Below are 18,571 nucleotides of genomic sequence, written 5' to 3'. Positions count from 1 at the left end.
CAGCGCGCTGCCAGCTGCAGGAGCGCCGGGGGTGAATTTTTGCTCTATCACTTGCCTTGGGTGACCTTGAACGAGTTAATGAACTTCTTCACGCCTCAACATCCGAGTGGATGATAAAGTGGAGTGGCGAACACTGACCGCACGGTGAAGCCGCGGAGTGGAGCCTCTCACGGTGCCTGGCGGTGAGACTGTAGGTGGTGTTAAATCTCGGGGGGTGGGGGGAGAGGTCCCTCTGAGGCCACCCCAGCAGGTGTGGCTTCCCCAGGGACTTTCTGCACCGAGGGTAACTCCAGACCACGTCCCGAGAGGCAGAATTTGGGAAGCCAGGATCCTCGAGTCCTGGCTGGGGGAGCGACAGGACGGTGCGTGGAGGCTTCAGAGGTTCCCCAATTCCTTAGCCGCACCCGAAGCCGGGAACTGGGCTGGGCCGGGCTGGTCAGCCTCCGCGCCTTCCACCCCCGGCCCCGCCCTCGGCCCCGCCCTCCCCTACCCCGCGCCCCCATTGGCGGCGTCCGGCGGCGCGGCCGCTGTTATTTTTCGAATATATAAGGAGGTGGAGGTGGCAGCTGCTGCCGAGAGGCTTCCCGGACGGGCGGTCGGTCCCCGCGTCCCTCCACCCCGCCCCACCCTCCCCGCTTCCCTCTCCTCCCTCCTCCCTCGCTCCGGCCCCGAGGCTCTCCCCCCCCCCCCCGGGCCTGCTCCCCACCTCGTCCCGGGCAGCTGTGCCCCGCGTCGCCCCGCGCCCGGCCCTCCCGCCTGCCTCCTGCGGGCCCCGCCGCGATGGAGCTGCCCCAGCCGGAGCCCGCGCCCGCTCCGGCTCTCAGTCCGGTCTGCCTGGGCCGTGGAGCCGAGCGTCCCCGCCACCTCCTGGGCCTCCAGACGGGAGCTCACGGCCTCGTGGGGTCCCCGGAGCGCGCGGCCGCTTCCTCGCCGGTCACCACCCTCACCCAGACCATGCACAACCTCGCGGGGCTCGGCAGGTAGGGCGCCCCACCGACGCTGGGTGTGGGGTGAGGCCGGCACTAGGGTGTTGGTCCCTGGCCTCCTGTGGACCCCCGCGTGGGAGCCGAATCTGAGAAGCGGAGTGGGGAGGTGTCCTGGGGAGTGACTGGTTCAGGGATCTGGGACTAGGGCGATGAGGCCGGGTCTGTGCTGCCCACACCCTCCAGGTGGCTTGCTCCTGGCAGCGCGAGCCTCTGGAGACACCCGTCCCACCTACCACCCCCACACACACCCTCATGTGCCTCCACCATGCTGTCTCTCTAATCTCTGCCCTAACCACCACTATTTTGCCCCAGATAGTGGATCCTGAGCCTGGAGTGGGAAGTTGAGGGTGGCAGAGGAGCCTGGTTCTCTTATGTCCTCCTGTCTGTGCCCCTGCTCCCTCCACCCCCAGTTCTTTCTGGAGGTTAAGGGTTAAACACTGATCCTGCTTCCTGAGCAACCTGCAGTGTCCAGGCTGGGTTGCCCTCAGCAGCAGTGGAGAGCTAAGTCTTGCCCTTGCTCCAGAAAGGCTTGTGGATGAGTAGGGGTCTGAGGGGTTCCGGGAAGGGGCTACTCTGCTGCCATCCCCCAGAATGGCCCTCAACCTACCTACTTGCTCTTGCCCCGGGCTCACCTCCTGAGGAACCCAAGAGGACCTTTCTTAATAAAGAAAAGCTACTTAGGGCCTCTGCAGAAGGCCTGAAAAGAGGGCAAGACCCTCAGGGCCATTGCCTCCCTGGGGCAATGGTGGGCCCTTCAGAGGTAGGTGGGTGGTGGGCACATAGGCCAGCCAGCCCTCAAGCCCCAGTTTACCTTCCTCCTTCCCTGGGTCCCTGTTGCCTTCTCAGTGAGACCCCAAAGCGGCAGGTGGGCAGCCTGCTCACAAGCCTATCCCTGTCCCGGAGGCGGGCATCTGAATCCTCCCTGTCGTCTGAGTCTTCTGAATCTTCTGATGCAGGTGAGGCTCAGGGGTGCCAGGGGACTTAGGGGGGCTGCCTGAGTCTCTCCACTTCCTTGCTGATCAGACTAACATTTCCCCTACAACCTGGTGGGTGCAGGAGCCTCCACCTGCTCACCCCTGTTGGGGCTCACCACACCCAGCCCAGACTGGCTGAGCGGGCAGTAGGGTGGGGCCCTCTGGGGGAGATGAGATCTTACCTATTTAAAACCAGGCGCCAAAGTCCCTGAACCACAGCCCCACCTGGGAGGCATCAGGGCTGAAAGTTGGTCATTTTATAGCGTTCACTTGCCTTCAGCTGTAACCTTTTCCTTTAAAAAAGCTGTTATCTCTTCTAAAACATATTGCTTTAAACCAGTTCAAGTAAAATGCTTAGCAAAGTTTTGGTTTAAAACCTATACCGAGGAGTTTCCCTAGTAAACAGGGAGTGGAGCCTTGCACGATTTCAGGGGCAGTGTGTCAGCCCTTGAGGTTCATGCATGGGTTTCTGTTTCACTATTTTTAAGTGTGTCAAGATCTAAAATAGAAACTGGTTTCTCCCTTTTCTGAATAGAGTTGGGACATGGTGGGGGAATATGTGCAGAAGATGCCACCACTTTTAGACCAAAGTGCTCTGTCCCCCCAGGTCTCTGTATGGATTCCCCCAGCCCCATGGATCCCCAGATGGCAGAGCAGACGTGAGTAGAGAAAAGAGATCCCCACTACCAAGGAGTTGGCCCCTGCCTTTGGGAATCTTGGTTCCAGCATAAACCCACTGGGGAAGTCTGGGAGAGTGGACAGACCCTTCTAATCTGTGTGGTGTTGGGGGGTGGGGGGGGACTCGTTGATCTCAAGTCCTGAGATTCTGCTTCCTGTCTCAGAGAAGGGCCTGGTCCCAAAGGAGCAGCTGAGTGTGGGCTCAGGGCCAGGTAGTGGGGACAGTCGCTACTGGGAGCAGTGGATACTTCAGCCAGCTCTTGGCCTATGGGATATAGGCCTGGTGTGTGTCCTGTTTTTCTTTTGCCTTTACACATGTTTTGTTTGTTTTTTTCTGTGAAATATCACTATTTTAAGTTATGCTCCAACCAGTTCAAAACTTTTAATTCACTGTAGTCCAAACAAAACAGTTGCTGCAGGTTGGTTCAGCCCTTGGCTGCCCTCTCAGCAACCTCTGCCTTCAGTGACACTTAACCCTTCTGGCCAACCCCTGTTCCAGGCCCTTTGTGAGAGAGAATGGAGAGGGCCTTCTGCTCAGGACAGATCCTTACCCCTCGGTTGTGGGGCGTGAGTAGTATCTCCCGGATCACAGCTGTTCCCATCCAGCTGTTAGAGCCCCAGCAGGAAGAGCAGCTGCCAGGCAATAGTGGGGACAGCTGGGCATCCCCAAACTGGGCTCAGGGACTATGGCTTTGGGGTTAGGGTAGTGGCTGTCTTTCCTCCCACTGCCTTTGATTAGACTGGGCTGGGCCACAGGGTTTGTTCACAAACAGGAAACAGGGAGAGAACTCGGTGGGGGTGGGGGGGGGGTGGGCAGGGGAACTGCAGGTTGGGTTTTGGTGGCAACACAGAACTGTTCCTGCTTAACTCACGAGGCCCAGGTGCAGATTGGAAACCAAGCCAATAAAATTCATCATTCCTGATGCCAGGTTGTCTGGGCACAACCACTCCCCACCCCTGGGAGTCATCTCCATGACATGAGCCCTCAGCGGGACCCCAACTTCTACACCTGCTTTGACAGTTACAGTTTCTCAGAAAGAAGCGTGTGTGTGTGTGTGTGTGTGTGTGTGTGTGTGTGGCGCGCCTGCACTCCCATAGACACACAAAAGCCCTGCGTGGCAGGTGGTCTCTGGTAACATAGCTAAGGGGTGGGGCTTATCTACAGAAGCTTGTGCCCCAGCCTCAAAAGGAACATCTGTTGGAATTCTTTGCCTGCTGGCCTCTTCTAAGGCAGGAGAAGGGGGTGGGACAGAGGCTGGGTCCTGCAGAATTCCAGAGGAGGGAGGAGAGGATGTGACCCTGAACATTTGTCGCTAGGGGGTCTGGCATGGCACACTAACCCAGGCCCCTGTCCTGGGGTCAGGACAGCCCCATGCAAGGGGAGGAAAGCCCAGTCCTGCTGGCATCCAGGCCCTGGAGATACCCACATTGTCTGCCACGGTCTGTCATCACGGGATGGATGGATGCCTTTCCTGGCGGCCATATGGCCCCGCCGAGATGATTTGCATACAGGTGGAAGGCCTGTGGGCAGGCTGGCGAGACCGTTGCCTTGGTAGCGCCTTAGCCACCCTGTGACCTGCCCCAGCTGTCTCTGTTGCTCCATTCTCTGGGTCCTCTTCCATTCAGGGCAGCCTTCAAAATCCCAAGCTGCTTCTCCCCCTCCCCAGTACCTGGACCCTGGAGAGTCATCATTCTTCCCTCTGCTTTCTACTGGCCTGAGCCCTGGCCCCAGGCCTTGTGGACCCTGGGGCCTGATGCTGGGGGTGGGCACTGGGCTGTAGTGGGAGGCGGGCTGCATGGGACTTTTCTCTCTCCTAGGTTTGAGCAGGCCATCCAAGCAGCCAGCCGGGTCATCCGAAAGTAAGTACCCCAGCCTTCCTCATGCAGGCTCTGGTGGTCTGCCTACCACAGGCTCTTCCCATGCCCACTGTTGGATGGAGTAGGCATGGGGAGGGTGCTCCTCCATTCCCTCCCAAAGGGATGCACAGAGCTCTGTGGTGGAGGGGCATTCCGTGTGTTCTCCTTCACTGCCCCCTACTCTCCAGCCCTGACATGTCCTGTTTCCTCCTGCAGCAAGCAGTTTGCCATTCGACGCTTCCAGTCCTTGCCGGTGAGTGTCCTCTGAGGCCTGACACTGGAGGCTCAGGCACTGGCCAGGCTTGAGGAACAGGAGGGATCCAGGGTCACCTCCCCAGAGGGTAGACTTGAACGGGTCTGGTGTCCCTGGTCTGGCTGTGGGAGATGGGGTTTTGGAGGTGGACGGGAGAAGGTAGGGCCAGGGCTGGTGCCAGAGGAATGCAGCCTTCAGTATCTGCTGCCCTACCTGGCTCTCTAGGTGAGGCTTCTGGGCCACAGCCCTGTGCTACGGAACATCACCAACTCCCAAGCACCTGGCAGCTGGAGGAAGAGTGAGGCGTGTGGCCGAGCTGCCCAGAGCTCTGGGGAGGACAAAGAGAATGTGCGCTTCCAGAAGGCTGGAGTGTGGGAGCACTTCAGGGAGAGAAGGAAGGGGGTGTGCTGGGATGGTTCTCTGGCATTTGATGACACCCACCCATGTTGCCCACAGGATGGGTTTGTCTTCAAGATGCCATGGAAACCCCCACATCCCAGCCATGCCCATGCTTCAGCAGAGTGGGCTGACCGCAGAGAAGCCTTTGCCCAGAGACCAAACTCAGCCCCTGACCTGATGGTACATCAGGAGAGCTGAACCGTGCAGGGCGGGCTTGCATGTAGGGTGGGTGCCCTTAAAGGCAGCCTGAGGAGAGGGGGAGGGGGATTCTGAACCCTTAGGCAGTGGGGAGCCTTTTTCTCAGAAGGATGGGGGTGGGGGCTGCCTTGAGTCCCCACCCCTGAGCAGCCTGTGTCTGTCCCCCACCACCACCCTGCACAGTGTCTCACCCCTGAGCGGAAGATGGAAGTAGAGGAGCTGAGTCCTCCGGCCCGATGCCACTTCTCCTTGATTGCCCCCCGGGGGGCCTCCGAAGAAGATGATGGATTTGTGGACATCCTGGAGAGTGACTTAAAGGTAACCAGTCTTGCCCCACCAGGCCATCCACCTCCCAAGGCCTGTGAGACTATGACATCATTCCAATTTCAGAAGAGGAATCGGAGCTGATGGAGTCACAGTGTGACCTCTGGCCTACCAGAGACCAGCAGGTGGCTGGTGCTGCAGTGAGGGAGGGTGCTGCAGGGCAGAGACAGGTCCGACCCTTCCACGTGGCTGCGCTTCTCAAGCAAAGTGGGGGGTTTCCTGGTCCTAGGGGACCACCCTGCGTGGATGGGCTGGCAGAGCCAAGGAGGGCCTTGCTGGAGGACTTGGGGCCTAAAGTGTTGCCTTTGCCTGAGGGTGTGACCCTATACTTGCTGATTTGGCCTCAGGATGATAATGCGGTACCCCCGGGCATGGAGAGCCTCATTAGCGCCCCACTGGTCAAGACCTCAGAAAAGGAGGAAGAGCAGGTGGGTCTCTGGGGGGCCCACCACCCTCAGAACTTGGAGTGGGGCCCTACCCTCCAGATGGGGTTGGTAGAGGGCAGGGGCTGGGCACTCTGACCCCGACCTGCCACTCCTGCCAGGACCTCATCATGTACAGCAAGTGCCAGCGGCTCTTCCGTTCTCCATCCATGCCCTGCAGCGTGATCCGACCCATCCTCAAGAGGCTGGAGCGGCCCCATGACCGGGACCTGCCCATACAGAACAAGCGGAGGAGGAGTGGGACTCTTCCAGAGGAGCCACGGGAGGCCGAAGAACCTGTGGGTGCCCTCCTGGGGTGGGGTGGGGCAGCCACTGTCCAAGTCTACCCTGCAAGCTCTTCTTGGCTGGATCTGTGACAGAGGACAGGTGCAGGGAAAGAGGTACCAGCCAAACGGGGGCACTGAGGGGCAGCCTCACCCCTGACCCTGGCCACCATCTACCCTGCAGAAAGCCCGTGTGCTCCGCTCCAAGTCCTTGTGTCATGATGAGATTGAGACCATCCTGGACAGTGACCACCGAGAACTGATTGGGGATTACTCCAAGGTACTAGCAGTGAGGGGGATGCTCAGGAGGCTCGACCCCTGTGTGACCCCTGAGCTCAGCAGCTGCTTTGGTACCTCCCCCTCCCCACCCACGTCCCAGGCTTTGTCCTTTATTCTCACCTAGACTCCTCTCTCTGGCTCTCCTTAGTTTCCTGATTCTACCCCAAATCTGTCTGGGGCATCAGCTGTTAGTATGGAAACAGTTTCCAAGGTTGAAACACATCTAGCTTGTAGCCTCCTCTGGCCTTGTCTCGTGGGGCAAGAAGTTCATCTCTTATGTTCCCTTCTTCATTTCCCCGGGGGGAACGGGGTTGTTCCCTGGATATCAGACTGAGAAGTGCCTCTTGGTTGCTATGGGAACCAGAGCTGAATTTGAAGGTCAAAGCAGGTGTGGCCCTCTGGGCTACTAGTCTTGCCAATTTCACCTTTTTCCTCCTCTCTGTCTCTTTCTCCCATCTCCCTTTCTCAATCTCTCTCTCCTTCCCTTCAGGCCTTCCTTCTGCAGACTGTGGATGGAAAGCACCAAGATCTCAAGTACATCTCACCAGAAACGGTACACAGAGATGAGCCATTCTCCAGGCACAATTAGGGTGGCTGTTTGCCTGTTAACCTTCCTTGGGGGGATGGGCTGCATAGGCCAAATTGGTGGTAGGGTTGAGGTCAGCCCCTTCCTGCCAGCCTGACTTGCCAGGACCCACCTCTGTGGCCCACAGATGGCAGCCCTGCTGGCAGGCAAGTTCAGCAACATCGTGGAGAGGTTTGTGATTGTGGACTGCAGGTACCCCTACGAGTATGAAGGCGGGCACATCAAGGTGAGGTGGGCTGATGGGGACAGGCCCTGAAGATCCATCTGTTCTATCCTTCTTCTGTGGGGAGGGTGAATCAGTGGAGGGCGGCTGCACCCTCTCATAGGGGAAAGATCCTGTCTAGTAAGAAGTGGAATCACCTGTTTGAAAGTTGGGGATTGCAAAGGAGGGACCTGCCACTCAGCCCCAGGGCTGTGGTCTGACCTCTAACTCCTCTGGCAGACTGCCGTGAACCTGCCCCTGGAAAGGGACGCTGAGACCTTCCTGCTACAGAGCCCCATCACACCCTGTAATCTGGACAAGAGAATCATCCTCATTTTCCACTGTGAATTCTCATCTGAGCGTGGTCCCCGCATGTGAGTCAGCTAGCTAGTATCTGCTCCTGACCTTCCCTGCCGGCTTTTGGGTGCTGGAGCCATCTGATACCCAAGAGGCCTAAGCTATGCTTCAGCCCCTCCTAGACCTGGGCCTAGTCTCCTGGCACCTTGGAACAGAACTCACCCTACCTTCTTGTGCATGGCACACTCTTCCCACCTCCCTCTCCCCATCCTTCTCATCAGGCCTTATGTCCACCTTTATCCATTGTCACCACCCAAAGTCTGGTTCTAGGTCTCCAGCAGTGTTCTTAATACCCAAGGACCCAGTCCCACTCCTCAGTGATGCTGGCCCTTCCAGGGTTTGACTGATCTTTCTGCTCCCCACCTCTCATGCTCACTAAGTCTTGTCCAGATCTCTCAAATTGTATCCACTTCTCTCCTTTATGCTTCTTCTTTATCTGTCCAGGTCTGTTATATCTAACAAAGACTGTGAATTGCCTTCTAGAAACAACTCCTTTGATCTACCTCCTCATCTCCCCAACTTCTTCTGGACCCAAAAATGTTCTAAATGATCTAAAACATTCTTATGGCTGACATTCCTGCATTCAAGCCTTCTGTGGCTCCCCAAGGCCCACAGAGTTGTGGGTGCAATGAACTGGTCTCCTGAGGTATATCCTGCCGCACACCCAGTTCTGACTCCCACATCCCTGCTGGTCCCAGGTGCCGTTTCATCAGGGAACGTGACAGAACCGCCAATGACTACCCCAGCCTCTACTACCCTGAGATGTATATCCTTAAGGGCGGCTATAAGGAGTTCTTCCCACAGTACCCGGTACCATGGGTCAGGGTGGCTGAAGCCTTCATGGGAGGGCCGGGGCTGCGGGAAAGGGCCCAGCTAGCAGGTAGCCCAGGGAGAAGGGAGGTTTCCTTCCAGAGTTCCCATTCCGCTGTATTGACTGGCACTCCCATCCTGCTTTAGACTTTTTGTGAGCCCCAGGACTACCGGCCTATGAACCATGAAGCCTTCAAGGATGAGCTGAAGACCTTCCGCCTCAAGACTCGCAGCTGGGCAGGGGAGCGGAGCCGGCGGGAGCTCTGTAGCCGCCTGCAGGACCAGTGAAGGGCCAGTGCCAGTCCTGCCTATCTTCTTTGCCTCACTGCCTGTGTGCCAGCCACCCAGGAGCCCGAGGGTCTGCTGGAGGCCCCAGGTGCCATCCAGGGGCAGGACAGCGAGGGTGTCCTGTCTGCCCCCAGCCCATGTCTCACTTTAATCATATTCCATATCTTCATGCCACCCTCACCCCACCCCACCCTGTCCCACCTCACCTCACCTCAGCCCAGCCCAGCCCAGGACAGCCCTGCCCCTGGAAGAGCCCAGTCTGTTGACTTTGTGAAATTGGATTAAGTCTAGCTCAAAGGAAGTATTTTGTGTCCAGTGGAAACTTTTTGCTCTTTTTTTTTTTTTTCCCCCTTCCTTGAGTTAGCCCTTTGTCTTCTTGTGTCCAGAAAAGCCCCCTCTTTCCTAGGGGCTTTGTTTGTATGTGGCTGGAGAAATGCCACAGCCCCGCAGGGATGGGCCAAAGCAGACCTCCTCCCTGGCCCGGGAGTTGGCACTCCTGTTGTGTCTGCCATGTTCCCTTTCTCTTCCTCTCTCTCTCCTGTCCTTCCACATGAACACCTCTAGCACAAACAGAAGCTCTTACTCTTTCCTGTTTCAGTGTTACCTACATGTTTGATTTGTCTGATCTGTTGCCCATCTCAGGGTATGCATAGGCTGATATTTAGGTTCTTCTATCCACTTGGGGTTAGAGACTCCAAACATTCATTAGCCACTTGACCATGGCTTCCGTTGCCTCAGAAAGGGATGTCCTCCTCAGGGGCCTTTGGGGGAGGGCTAAGGCCTACATCCTCAGCCCCCGGCAGCCCAGCCCCCACTGCTGTGAACCCCAGGGCCTGACTTGTCAGAATTCGCTGCTGTCTTGTTGTGGAGGGACAGATGGATGAATGGATGATGGATGGATGGATGGATGGCCACGAATGCCCAATGTCTCACACACACAAACTGCTGAATGGAAGCATTTCAGTGAGCATGACAGCCTGCGGCAAGAATATACATGTCTGTTTGTGTGGACAAAATCTTCATATTTTAAGGTTTGGAAATATTCAAGACAAAATGTCATGGAAGCAATGAAACCAAGGATGGAGCCACATCTGGATTCCAAATCTCAGGATGTGTGGAGGGCTGTGCTTCAAGGCCTTGTTGGTTGATTCATCTGTTTGCACCTTGGTTCAATAAAGCACTGAGCAAGCTACATAACTGGCATCATGTCCTGTGGGCCTTTGGCCAGAACTTGGCAGACCATGAGGGTGGGTTGAAGGCCAGAAGATGCCTGTGGAGGTGGCCTCATGTTCTTGCCCCCAACGCAGCCTCTCCTATCCATCATGTGGCTACTCCAGCACCTCTGAACTCCCCCTTCCTAAACTAAACTGTATGAAGGGGGCCAAAATGACCCTGTCACTGCTCAAGAATTGTCAGTGACTCTCCACTGGCCCCAGGATAAACTTAGAAGACTCCTGGCAGGGCCTTTAGGACCTGGGCCCTCCCCAGCTCCATTCCTCATCTCTTGACTCAAATACCCATACCTTGCTCTTTGCATCGCCTTCATTTGCATCTGTTGCGTCATCAGGAATGTTCTCCCCCATCTGTTATTCCTCCTTTGAGACTCAATTTCAAATGTCCCCTCCTCCCAGGAGCCTTCCTGCCCTGTCAGAGAAATGACTTTCCTCTCTGTATCCCCAGCACCCAGCAGAGAGGTTCCACCACCTAGGAGATGCCAAGTTCAAGATCAAGAGAGGGCTGATCCAGGAGAACCGGTCCCAAGCCCAAACCTAGTACCTCAGGAGATTTCCTCAGAATACCACTGCAGGTGACCTCTGCCCCCAAATGTGAGTCTGGTGGTAGGGCCTCCTTCGCACATGTACAACTGAGGTACTTCCTGATAGAGTGCAAACAACATGTTGGGCATCATTACCACTTCTGTCAAAGTCCACCTACCTTCTGACTAGGTAGTGCCAATGATGATTCACTTCATTTTGCAGATGGGAAAATGAAAGACATTTCCTGTTAGGGCAACAAGGGACTCCAGATTCCCAGGCTGAATCTAAATGATGCTTGTCCTATCTCTAGCTTTACCACCCCCCCCCCCAAGATTCTTATGCCCAAAGACTGAATCTCCTTCCCCCCGCCCCCAGCCCTGGGCACTGTCATACTGAGATTTGCCAGCTCCACTCGGCTTAGATGGTCTCAGGAAGCCCCACTCCCTCCTTCCTGGTTATACAGAGGAGGAAGGCTGTGGGATGCCCAGAGAGGACATATGCTTGCCCCCAAGTGACAAGCAGATACACGTTGAGCAGGCATTTCAGCTGCCCAGGATTCTCCTACTCCTTGGTCCCAGCCAACAGGGTGGGGTTAGGCTGCCTTGCTTCTACTCTGAGTGTCCTCTTTCCACTCCATGGGTCAGGATCAGGCCACATGGGGAGGAGAGAGCAATGGGTGCTGAGTGTCTAACAATGCCCAGGCTGTGTGCCAGGTGCTGACATTCAAGGCTACATCTGTTCCCTTCATATCACACCATCAGAGTCATAACTGTGGTCACAAGGCATTTAGACTGTTCGATTTACCTATTGTCTCCTAAGCTTACCAGGTAGGTATATAGCTCATTTTGCAAGGGAAGAGGAGGCAGGGAGGGGGCCTTGGTCAACCCAGGGAACACAACTTTCTCCAGAGAGGGTCCTGGTGCGACATATACCCTGAGGGGAGTGGGCCTGAGCCTGGTAAAGGGAATGCCAGAGGTTTGTCCCTCCAACTCAGGCCAGGACCCCATCCATCTACTCCTGGGAAATCCAGGAGATGGGGCAGAGGAGTTCCAATCCCTCCTCCTCCCCAGCAAGAGCGGTAACTTTCTTCCTGGATGCTCATAAAGGGGAGCAGATCAGGCAAGGAAGCGGTTTAAAATCCTGGGCTGTTGGCCAGTTTTAAAGGTTGTTTTGCTTGAGCCAGGGCGGGGCAGGAATTCCAGCCTGGGAGCAGTCTGCTTCCATGGTTAAAGAGCTTCATGGGGCCAGGACTGGTCAAGTCAGTGGGCTCTGGTGAGATCTGGACATCTGAATTGCTCACTGGGTCACTTTTTTTTAAGATTTTATTTATTCTTGAGAGAAGAAAGAGAGATGGAGACATAGGCAGATAGAGAAGCAGGCTCCCCATGAGGAGCCCGATGTGGGACTCGATCCCAGGATCCCGGGATCACGCCCTGAGCCAAAGGCAGATGCTCAACCACTGAGCCACCCAGGTGTCCCTCACTGGGTCACTTGTAATATCAATTTTTAAAAATGTTTTCTTTTTAAATTAAAGAATAATCAACATTTCCTCAAGGGCACACATGCTTAAGCATAGAGCATAGACCCAAGGAACTACCACACAGCTCAAGATACAGGACCTTTCTAGAATCCCACAGGGGTCTCTTGTGTTCCCTCACTCCAAGGGTCCCCCACTATTCTCCCCTCTATCATGGTAGATTCGTTTCTCCTATTCTTGAGCTTTGTATACACAAAATCCTACAGTTCATAGTTTTATGTCTGGCTTCTTTCAGATTTTGAGATTCGTTTATCTTTCCTTTAGCAGTGCTTTGTTCTTTTCATTGTTGTATAGTATTTCATCATATGAATACACTCCTAAATTGAATTGTTCGTTTTATATTTTTTTCTTTCAGTTTTCAATTAAAAAATTAAGATACAATTTATATGCAGTCAAATTCACCCATTTGAGCATCTGGTTCAGTTTTGAGTTGTGACAAATGGATGCAGTTGTGTAACCACCATCACTACCACCAGGATATGGAACATTTTCATTCTGCCCTCACTAGATTCTTTGGGGTGATCTCAAATGGTATTGGGAATATACTCAGGAGTGGAATTGCTGGGTCGAGATGCGTTCCATGCAGCTTTAGTGTTTTCCACATGGTTGCTATAATGTTACCTTCCCACAAGCAGAGTCTGAGAGTTCTGGTGCTCCATATACTCTTCAAAATTGGTGAATTTTGGGACATCTGGGTGGCTCAGTGCTTGGGTATCTGCCTTTGGCTCAGAGCGTGATCCCGGGGTCCGGGATCGAGTCCTGCATCAGGATCCTTGCAGAGAGCCCGCTTCTCCCTCTGCCTAGGTCTCTGCCTCTCTCTCTGTCTCTCATGAATAAATAAAGAAATAAAGCCTTTAAAAAATTGGTGAATTTTAATTTCTCTCTCTTAGCCAGGAAATGTGATTGTTGTTTAGAACAAAGGGCTCTGTGAAGTGCTGAACCTACACATTGTGGCATAGCAGCAGAAGGTTTCAAGCATTATAAACCCAGCTTGTTTTCCAACTCTCCTATATTGAAGTAATGGTCTTAATTTTCTCCTCAGGCCAGATTCTTTAAAAAGTTAAAGTGACTCTTTGGAGTTAATTGGCTGTATGTTATTGGCTTGAGTCTGTCCACTGACAACAGCTCACAGCCATCTAGAAAACTTGGGATATTTACCAGGTCTTCATCCTTGGAATTGAACACATAGGACCCATTTTCCAGAGACAATAAAACTGTTGGTACAGAAAGGAGGGATATTTAGACAAGGAGGTCCACAGCCTCATGGAATCTGGAAACAATCAGGAGAGGGAAGTTGAGTAATGGTGAAGTTGCCGTTCTACAGCCAGGAAAGTCATGCCTTGAGAGAACGCTGCAGGATGTGGACTTGTTCACAATCAATTGTTCAAAGAAGACAACTGGTTATGGGACAGAAGGTAAGAAGTATTCCCACCCAACCCACACAGGAATTTGTGTGGGTGCCAGGCAGTATGCTGCTAGGGCTGCCTCTGCCCCACCTCGCCAGCATCAGCACACACCCCTGGGAGGGGGTGGTGTGCCTGCAGTGGCAGCCAGGCTCTGAGTCAGCAGGGCTGGGGCAGCAGGAGGGGAGGGAGCCTCACGTGGCTGGGCTTGAGCTGCCTCGTGGGGCCTCCTGGCTGTCAGCCCTGCAGGAAGCTCCACTGTTTGAAAGGACGAATCACACATGGCCCCATCCCCCTGGAGCCCAGCCAAGACTACTTCCATGGGGCCTGGGGCTCCCCAAGGGTGGGATGGAGCTCCTAGGGTTGGGTTGTAGAAGGTAAGCAAGGCTGGGGTTGGAGGAGGCTTATCACCTTCTGGAGCCAGGAGCAGGGGCTGAGTCAGCCCCTGGGGTAACTATCAGGGGACAGGAGAGAAGGGAACACGCAGGGGAGGGGAGAGAGCAGGCTGAAATCTATTGATGTGCATACCTCCCTTAGCACATGTGTCACATCAGGAAAGTTACTTGATCTCACTGTGTCTTAATTGCCGCATCTGTAAAATGGGGATTGTAAAGCCCCTCCTTCAAAGAGTCGTGGGTTGGATCAAATAAGTGAGTGTATGTAAAGCACTCAGAACAAAGACTATCTACAGCAAGTGCCATACAAGAGTCTGCTATGGCTGTTATGACTTAGGGCCAGTGTGAGGATTACAAGATCAGACAGATAGAAGGGATGGGCCTGAAGACAATTAAAAGAAAGGCTCCAGGCTGAGAGTTTCCTTCCTTTCTGTGCATGGGCAAGCCCCTGGGTGATGGGTTGTAAGAGAAAAGCCCAGAAGCTATGTGTACGCTGGTGGCCTACTGCACCAGTCCAGGCAGCAGTTAGGAAGTTGTGGAAGATGTGGCAGAGACAGAGGAGGAGGCTATTGGTGTGGCCAGTGGGAGGCTGCTTGCACAGGGCAATGCCATCTCTGAGGTGGCCTAAGGAGGAGGAAGAGGACACAATGACAAGGCTTGTCTGACTTTGGTCCCCTTTATTCTAAGACAACCTTATCTATTTAATCTCAGCTCATCTGGATTCTCAAAAAACCAGATCCCTTCTTAGTTTGCTGCTCTACTCTTCAAGAAACAGCTAGACATCGTAAACTGGGAGTGATTCAAAAAATCCACTGCCTGGGACTAGCAGATTCCATCCAACAGCCCTCCCCACATCCAGAAGTAGGTGGTTGCTCAACTAGTCTGGCCTGAGGACTCAGGATCTGTAAAGATCACTAATAAGGGTTTCTAGCTGTCAAGACCCCATGGGGCTGTCTCCGAGGAGTGAGCTCCCTACCTGAAAGTGTGTAAGTAGGACCCAGGGGTTGGTCCTAATGTCCAGGAGAAGCAGCGCAGCTTCCCAAGCCAGGCTGCCCACCAGCGAATAAGGACCCTGCTGTGGCTTGGGTAGGTGGGGAATGGAACCTGTTTTCCAAATTAAATCAGTATGTCACTGTGCACACATCATAGTGGTGGGCACCAAGGGGTATCGGAAAAGGCAGGAACCAGGCTGCCTGCCACTGTGGGGTTGGCCTCACCCTGACATGGGCAGACAGCAGTGGAGGGTGGGAGTATAGGGAAGGGGCCAATGCAAGAAGCTTGTAGGCACCCCCGCCCCCCCAATTCAGAGCACCACTGAGAAGAACAGGGCTGGGGAGTGGGGTGATGAGCACCTCTGCCCACAGCCAGAGGGAGGGGAGGAGAAATGACAGACAGGAAGGTGTGGTTCCCCAGCCACTTCTAGACAGGTGGGCCAGGCCTTAAATCCAGCCACCTGCTTCCTTGAAGCTCCTCTAATTTTTTTGTAGTGCTTTCTTTCTTTCTTTTTTTTATTTATTAATGATAGAGAGAGAGAGAGGCAGAGACACAGGCAGAGGGAGAAGCAGGCTCCATGCACCGGGAGCCCGACGTGGGATTCGATCCCGGGTCTCCAGGATCACGCCCTGGGCCAAAGGCAGGCGCCAAACCGCTGCGCCACCCAGGGGTCCCTGTAGTGCTTTCATTTTACTTTTTCCCCCTTCTCTCCTCAGTTTCTGTTTCTACCTCACTCTCTCTCTCCTTCTGTTCATATCCCATAAACCCATACCTATTGTATGCCTGGCTCAGCTGCAATCTCTAAGGTAACTGCTATGAAAGCCTCATACACAAGAGCATGCAACATGAGTTACCTTCAGCACACTCAGACTGTTCCATTTTGTCTTCAGGGCAGGTCTTATAACTCCAAGAAGTAAGTACCAGGAGGTTCAGCCTGTCCGTCCCTCTGCCTGACTCCCATCCGTCCAGAAGGCCCCATTTGCTTTCCAGTGCTGACCAACACCTCTCTGACACCTTCTCCTATCCTGCCTCTGTATTAAGGGTTGTCAACACTTATTGACTTACTGAGTGCCTACCATGTGCCAGGCAACATCCTGACCACTCCACACGCTGCCTCAATTAGGAATGAATTAGACTGTATATGACAGCAACTCCACACAGCTGTTGAGCAAGATCAACATGTGTGCTCTTCCCACAAGGCTCTGCAGCATCTAGGGGGACCCAGGCTCCTTCCTGCCTCGCTGTCCTCAGCATAGGGCTTTTGATCTGAAGGCACAGGTTGGCTGAAGGCTGTAAAAATTCGGGAATGGCACCTGACTCAACTCTGCTTTTTTTTTTTTTTTTATAAAGTTTATCTTTTTTTTAATTTATTTTTTAAATTTTTATTTATTTATGATAGTCACAGAGAGAGAGAGAGAGGCAGAGACATAGGCAGAGGGAGAAGCAGGCTCCATGCACCAGGAACCCGATGTGGGATTCGATCCCGGGTCTCCAGGATCGTGCCCTGGGCCAAAGGCAGGTGCCAAACCGCTGCGCCACCCAGGGATCCCTCAACTCTGCTTTTTATCAGGACACCCAACCTGAGTCTTCCACAGCCTTCTATGGAAGTGGCTCAGGCTAGCTTCTCACTGCTGCCTCCTTCACATACCTCGCACAGGGCCGGCCAGCCAGCCCCTCGGCGGCCTGGGACTTGGAGTGGATTCACTGCCTAAGGAATGGACAGAGGCTGGAATGCTGTCTTCCAGATGCCAGGTGGCCCCCAGCAACCAGAGCCCTCTGCCAGCTCTCTGCTATAATCAGCTTGTAATCAGCCAGCAGACATGGGTTCTGGCCCAGAGTGATAGGGACCAGGAACCAGGAACTGAGCCAACATGACCCCCAGCCTTGTGACTGAGTCCCCACACCGCCTCTGGGCCTGCCTCTCCATCTACAAATACAATATTATGTGTTGTACCTTTGGTCAAAATGCCCACCTGCCCTGGCCAGCCCCCCAGCTACCTCCTCTAGACTTCCTTCAGTGCCCCCCTGCTCACATCCTATGGCCAGAGGGGCCCAGAGTACATGCCCTGCCCTCGGAGGGTCCTTGCCTGAGCTGCCCTGCCCTTCATTTCTTCAGTCACCAAGGAGTGTGTTCTTGTTGGCTCCAGGTCTGTTTTATACATGGCCCTGGGGAGGGAGGATGAGTGCTGCAGCCTGGGCAGGCCCACATCACCACCACAGGCAGACCCACAATGCAAAGGGGGCAACTGAATGCTAATGGGCAGTCCAGGAAAGAAGGTTTCCCCTAAGTTTTGGTCTGAGCGCATTTTGAAGGGCAAAAAAAGGGGAAGAAAGGGCATTCCAGGCTGAGAGAACAGCCAGTGTGGAGGCTCTGAGGCAAACAAAGAACATGGGTGTCTTGAGTGGTTCACATGCCAACAGGTGAGCGTATACATGCACGTGTGGGGCTGCTCAGGGAGGCAGTGAGGCTCAGGACAGTTCTTGCAGGGCCCCACATCCCTCTAGGAGGAGCCTCTAGTTGCAGCTTTACCCCGCTGCTTGGCTCTGGGGGCTGGTGCCTGGCAGTACCCCTTTCACTTTGAAATAAGTCTCTTCGGGCAGCCCGGGTGGCTCAGCGGTTTAGCGCCGCCTGCAGCCCAGGGCCTGTGGAGTCCCGGGATCGAGTCCCACGTCGGGCTCCCTGCAGGGAGCCTGCTTCTCCCTCTGCCGGTGTCTCTGCCTCTCTCTCTGTGTCTCCCTCATGAATAAATAAAATCTCAAAAAAAAAAAAAAAAAAGGGAGGAAGTCTCTTCACTATACTCTGATAGCCTCCCTCAAGGCGGTGTCACCTTGCGACAAGTGGGAATATGAAGGTTAGAACTGGTCAGCCTGAAAACCCTGTGGGGCTTCACTGGGGCCCAGCGGAGTGACCTACCTGCCAGGGGCACGCAGCTGCTGACAGGGTGGGGACGAATTTGAATCATTCTACTCCAGCCCGAACGCTGGTCTTAATCCGCTGCAGGAGTCCACAACCCCAAGCTCCCCCACCCCTGCCTAAACAAGCACCTTTCACCTAAAAAAAATAACAATTTCCCCCAAAAAAGCCCAGGAATCTGCATTTTAAGAGGCACCCCAGCGACTCGCACGCACACTGCCCGGTTCGAGAAACGGCCAGACACTTTCAGGCCCCACGAGCCCCACGAGCAGGGCCCGCGGTGGCCCGAAACCCGCCCGCGACGACGCGGCCGCTCGGCGATCTCCGGAAGGTTCAGACGCCGAGCAGCTGCGCCCCCTCGCGGTCGCCAGGGGCAGTGGCCTGGGGCTTGGCTGGTCCAGGGCTCCGAGCGGGAACCCCCACACCCGCTCCGGGAATAACCGGCGTGGGCCCCTCTGGGAGTTCGAAGCAGGCATCTCTGGTGGGAGGGCCAAAGCCTTCCGCGCCGGAGGTCGCGATATCAGAACGCCACCCCTCCCCACTCCCCGACACAGAGCACCCGACGTGGGGGGGGCGGGGGGGGGCGCGGGGGGAGCCCCGCCCCGCCCGCCGACCCTACGCGCGTCACCGGGCGCGCGCCCGCGACTGCTGTGCGCAGGCGCCTAGGAGCCGCCA

The 18,571-nt window shown here is 54.9% G+C and overlaps 1 protein-coding gene across 2 annotated transcripts; it reads left to right on the top strand.

Moving 5' to 3' along the window:
• Positions 1-745: 745 nt before the first annotated feature.
• CDC25B (cell division cycle 25B) lies at positions 746-10,091 on the top strand. 2 transcript variants are annotated; one of them, XM_038571712.1, is made up of 16 exons: positions 781-980; positions 1,833-1,942; positions 2,568-2,619; positions 4,457-4,498; positions 4,712-4,748; positions 4,974-5,096; positions 5,205-5,327; positions 5,529-5,663; positions 6,017-6,097; positions 6,214-6,390; positions 6,560-6,655; positions 7,145-7,207; positions 7,368-7,466; positions 7,683-7,816; positions 8,498-8,609; positions 8,757-8,897. In XM_038571712.1, the coding sequence occupies exons 1-16, from the start codon at positions 781-783 to the stop codon at positions 8,895-8,897; spliced, it is 1,725 nt and encodes a 574-aa protein (XP_038427640.1). The 2 variants fall into 2 exon arrangements, with proteins under 2 accessions (XP_038427639.1, XP_038427640.1); XM_038571711.1 differs by having other exon boundaries at positions 746-980; positions 4,974-5,327; positions 8,757-10,091.
• Positions 10,092-18,571: the final 8,480 nt, after the last annotated feature.

Source organism: Canis lupus, chromosome 24 (assembly GCF_011100685.1).
Source record: "Canis lupus familiaris isolate Mischka breed German Shepherd chromosome 24, alternate assembly UU_Cfam_GSD_1.0, whole genome shotgun sequence".
NCBI lineage: Eukaryota > Metazoa > Chordata > Mammalia > Carnivora > Canidae > Canis > Canis lupus.
Note: the sequence above shows the minus strand (reverse complement) of the source record. Positions and strands in the feature narration are given on the sequence as shown.

Bases quoted from the DNA above. Each gene is read 5' to 3' on its own strand.
- CDC25B (XM_038571711.1), top strand. From the start codon at position 781: ATGGAGCTGCCCCAGCCGGAGCCCGCGCCCGCTCCGGCTCTCAGTCCG. The intron at 6,391-6,559 runs GTGGGTGCCCTC...TCTACCCTGCAG, and splicing joins CACGGGAGGCCGAAGAACCT to AAAGCCCGTGTGCTCCGCTC. The intron at 7,208-7,367 runs GTACACAGAGAT...TGTGGCCCACAG, and splicing joins AGTACATCTCACCAGAAACG to ATGGCAGCCCTGCTGGCAGG.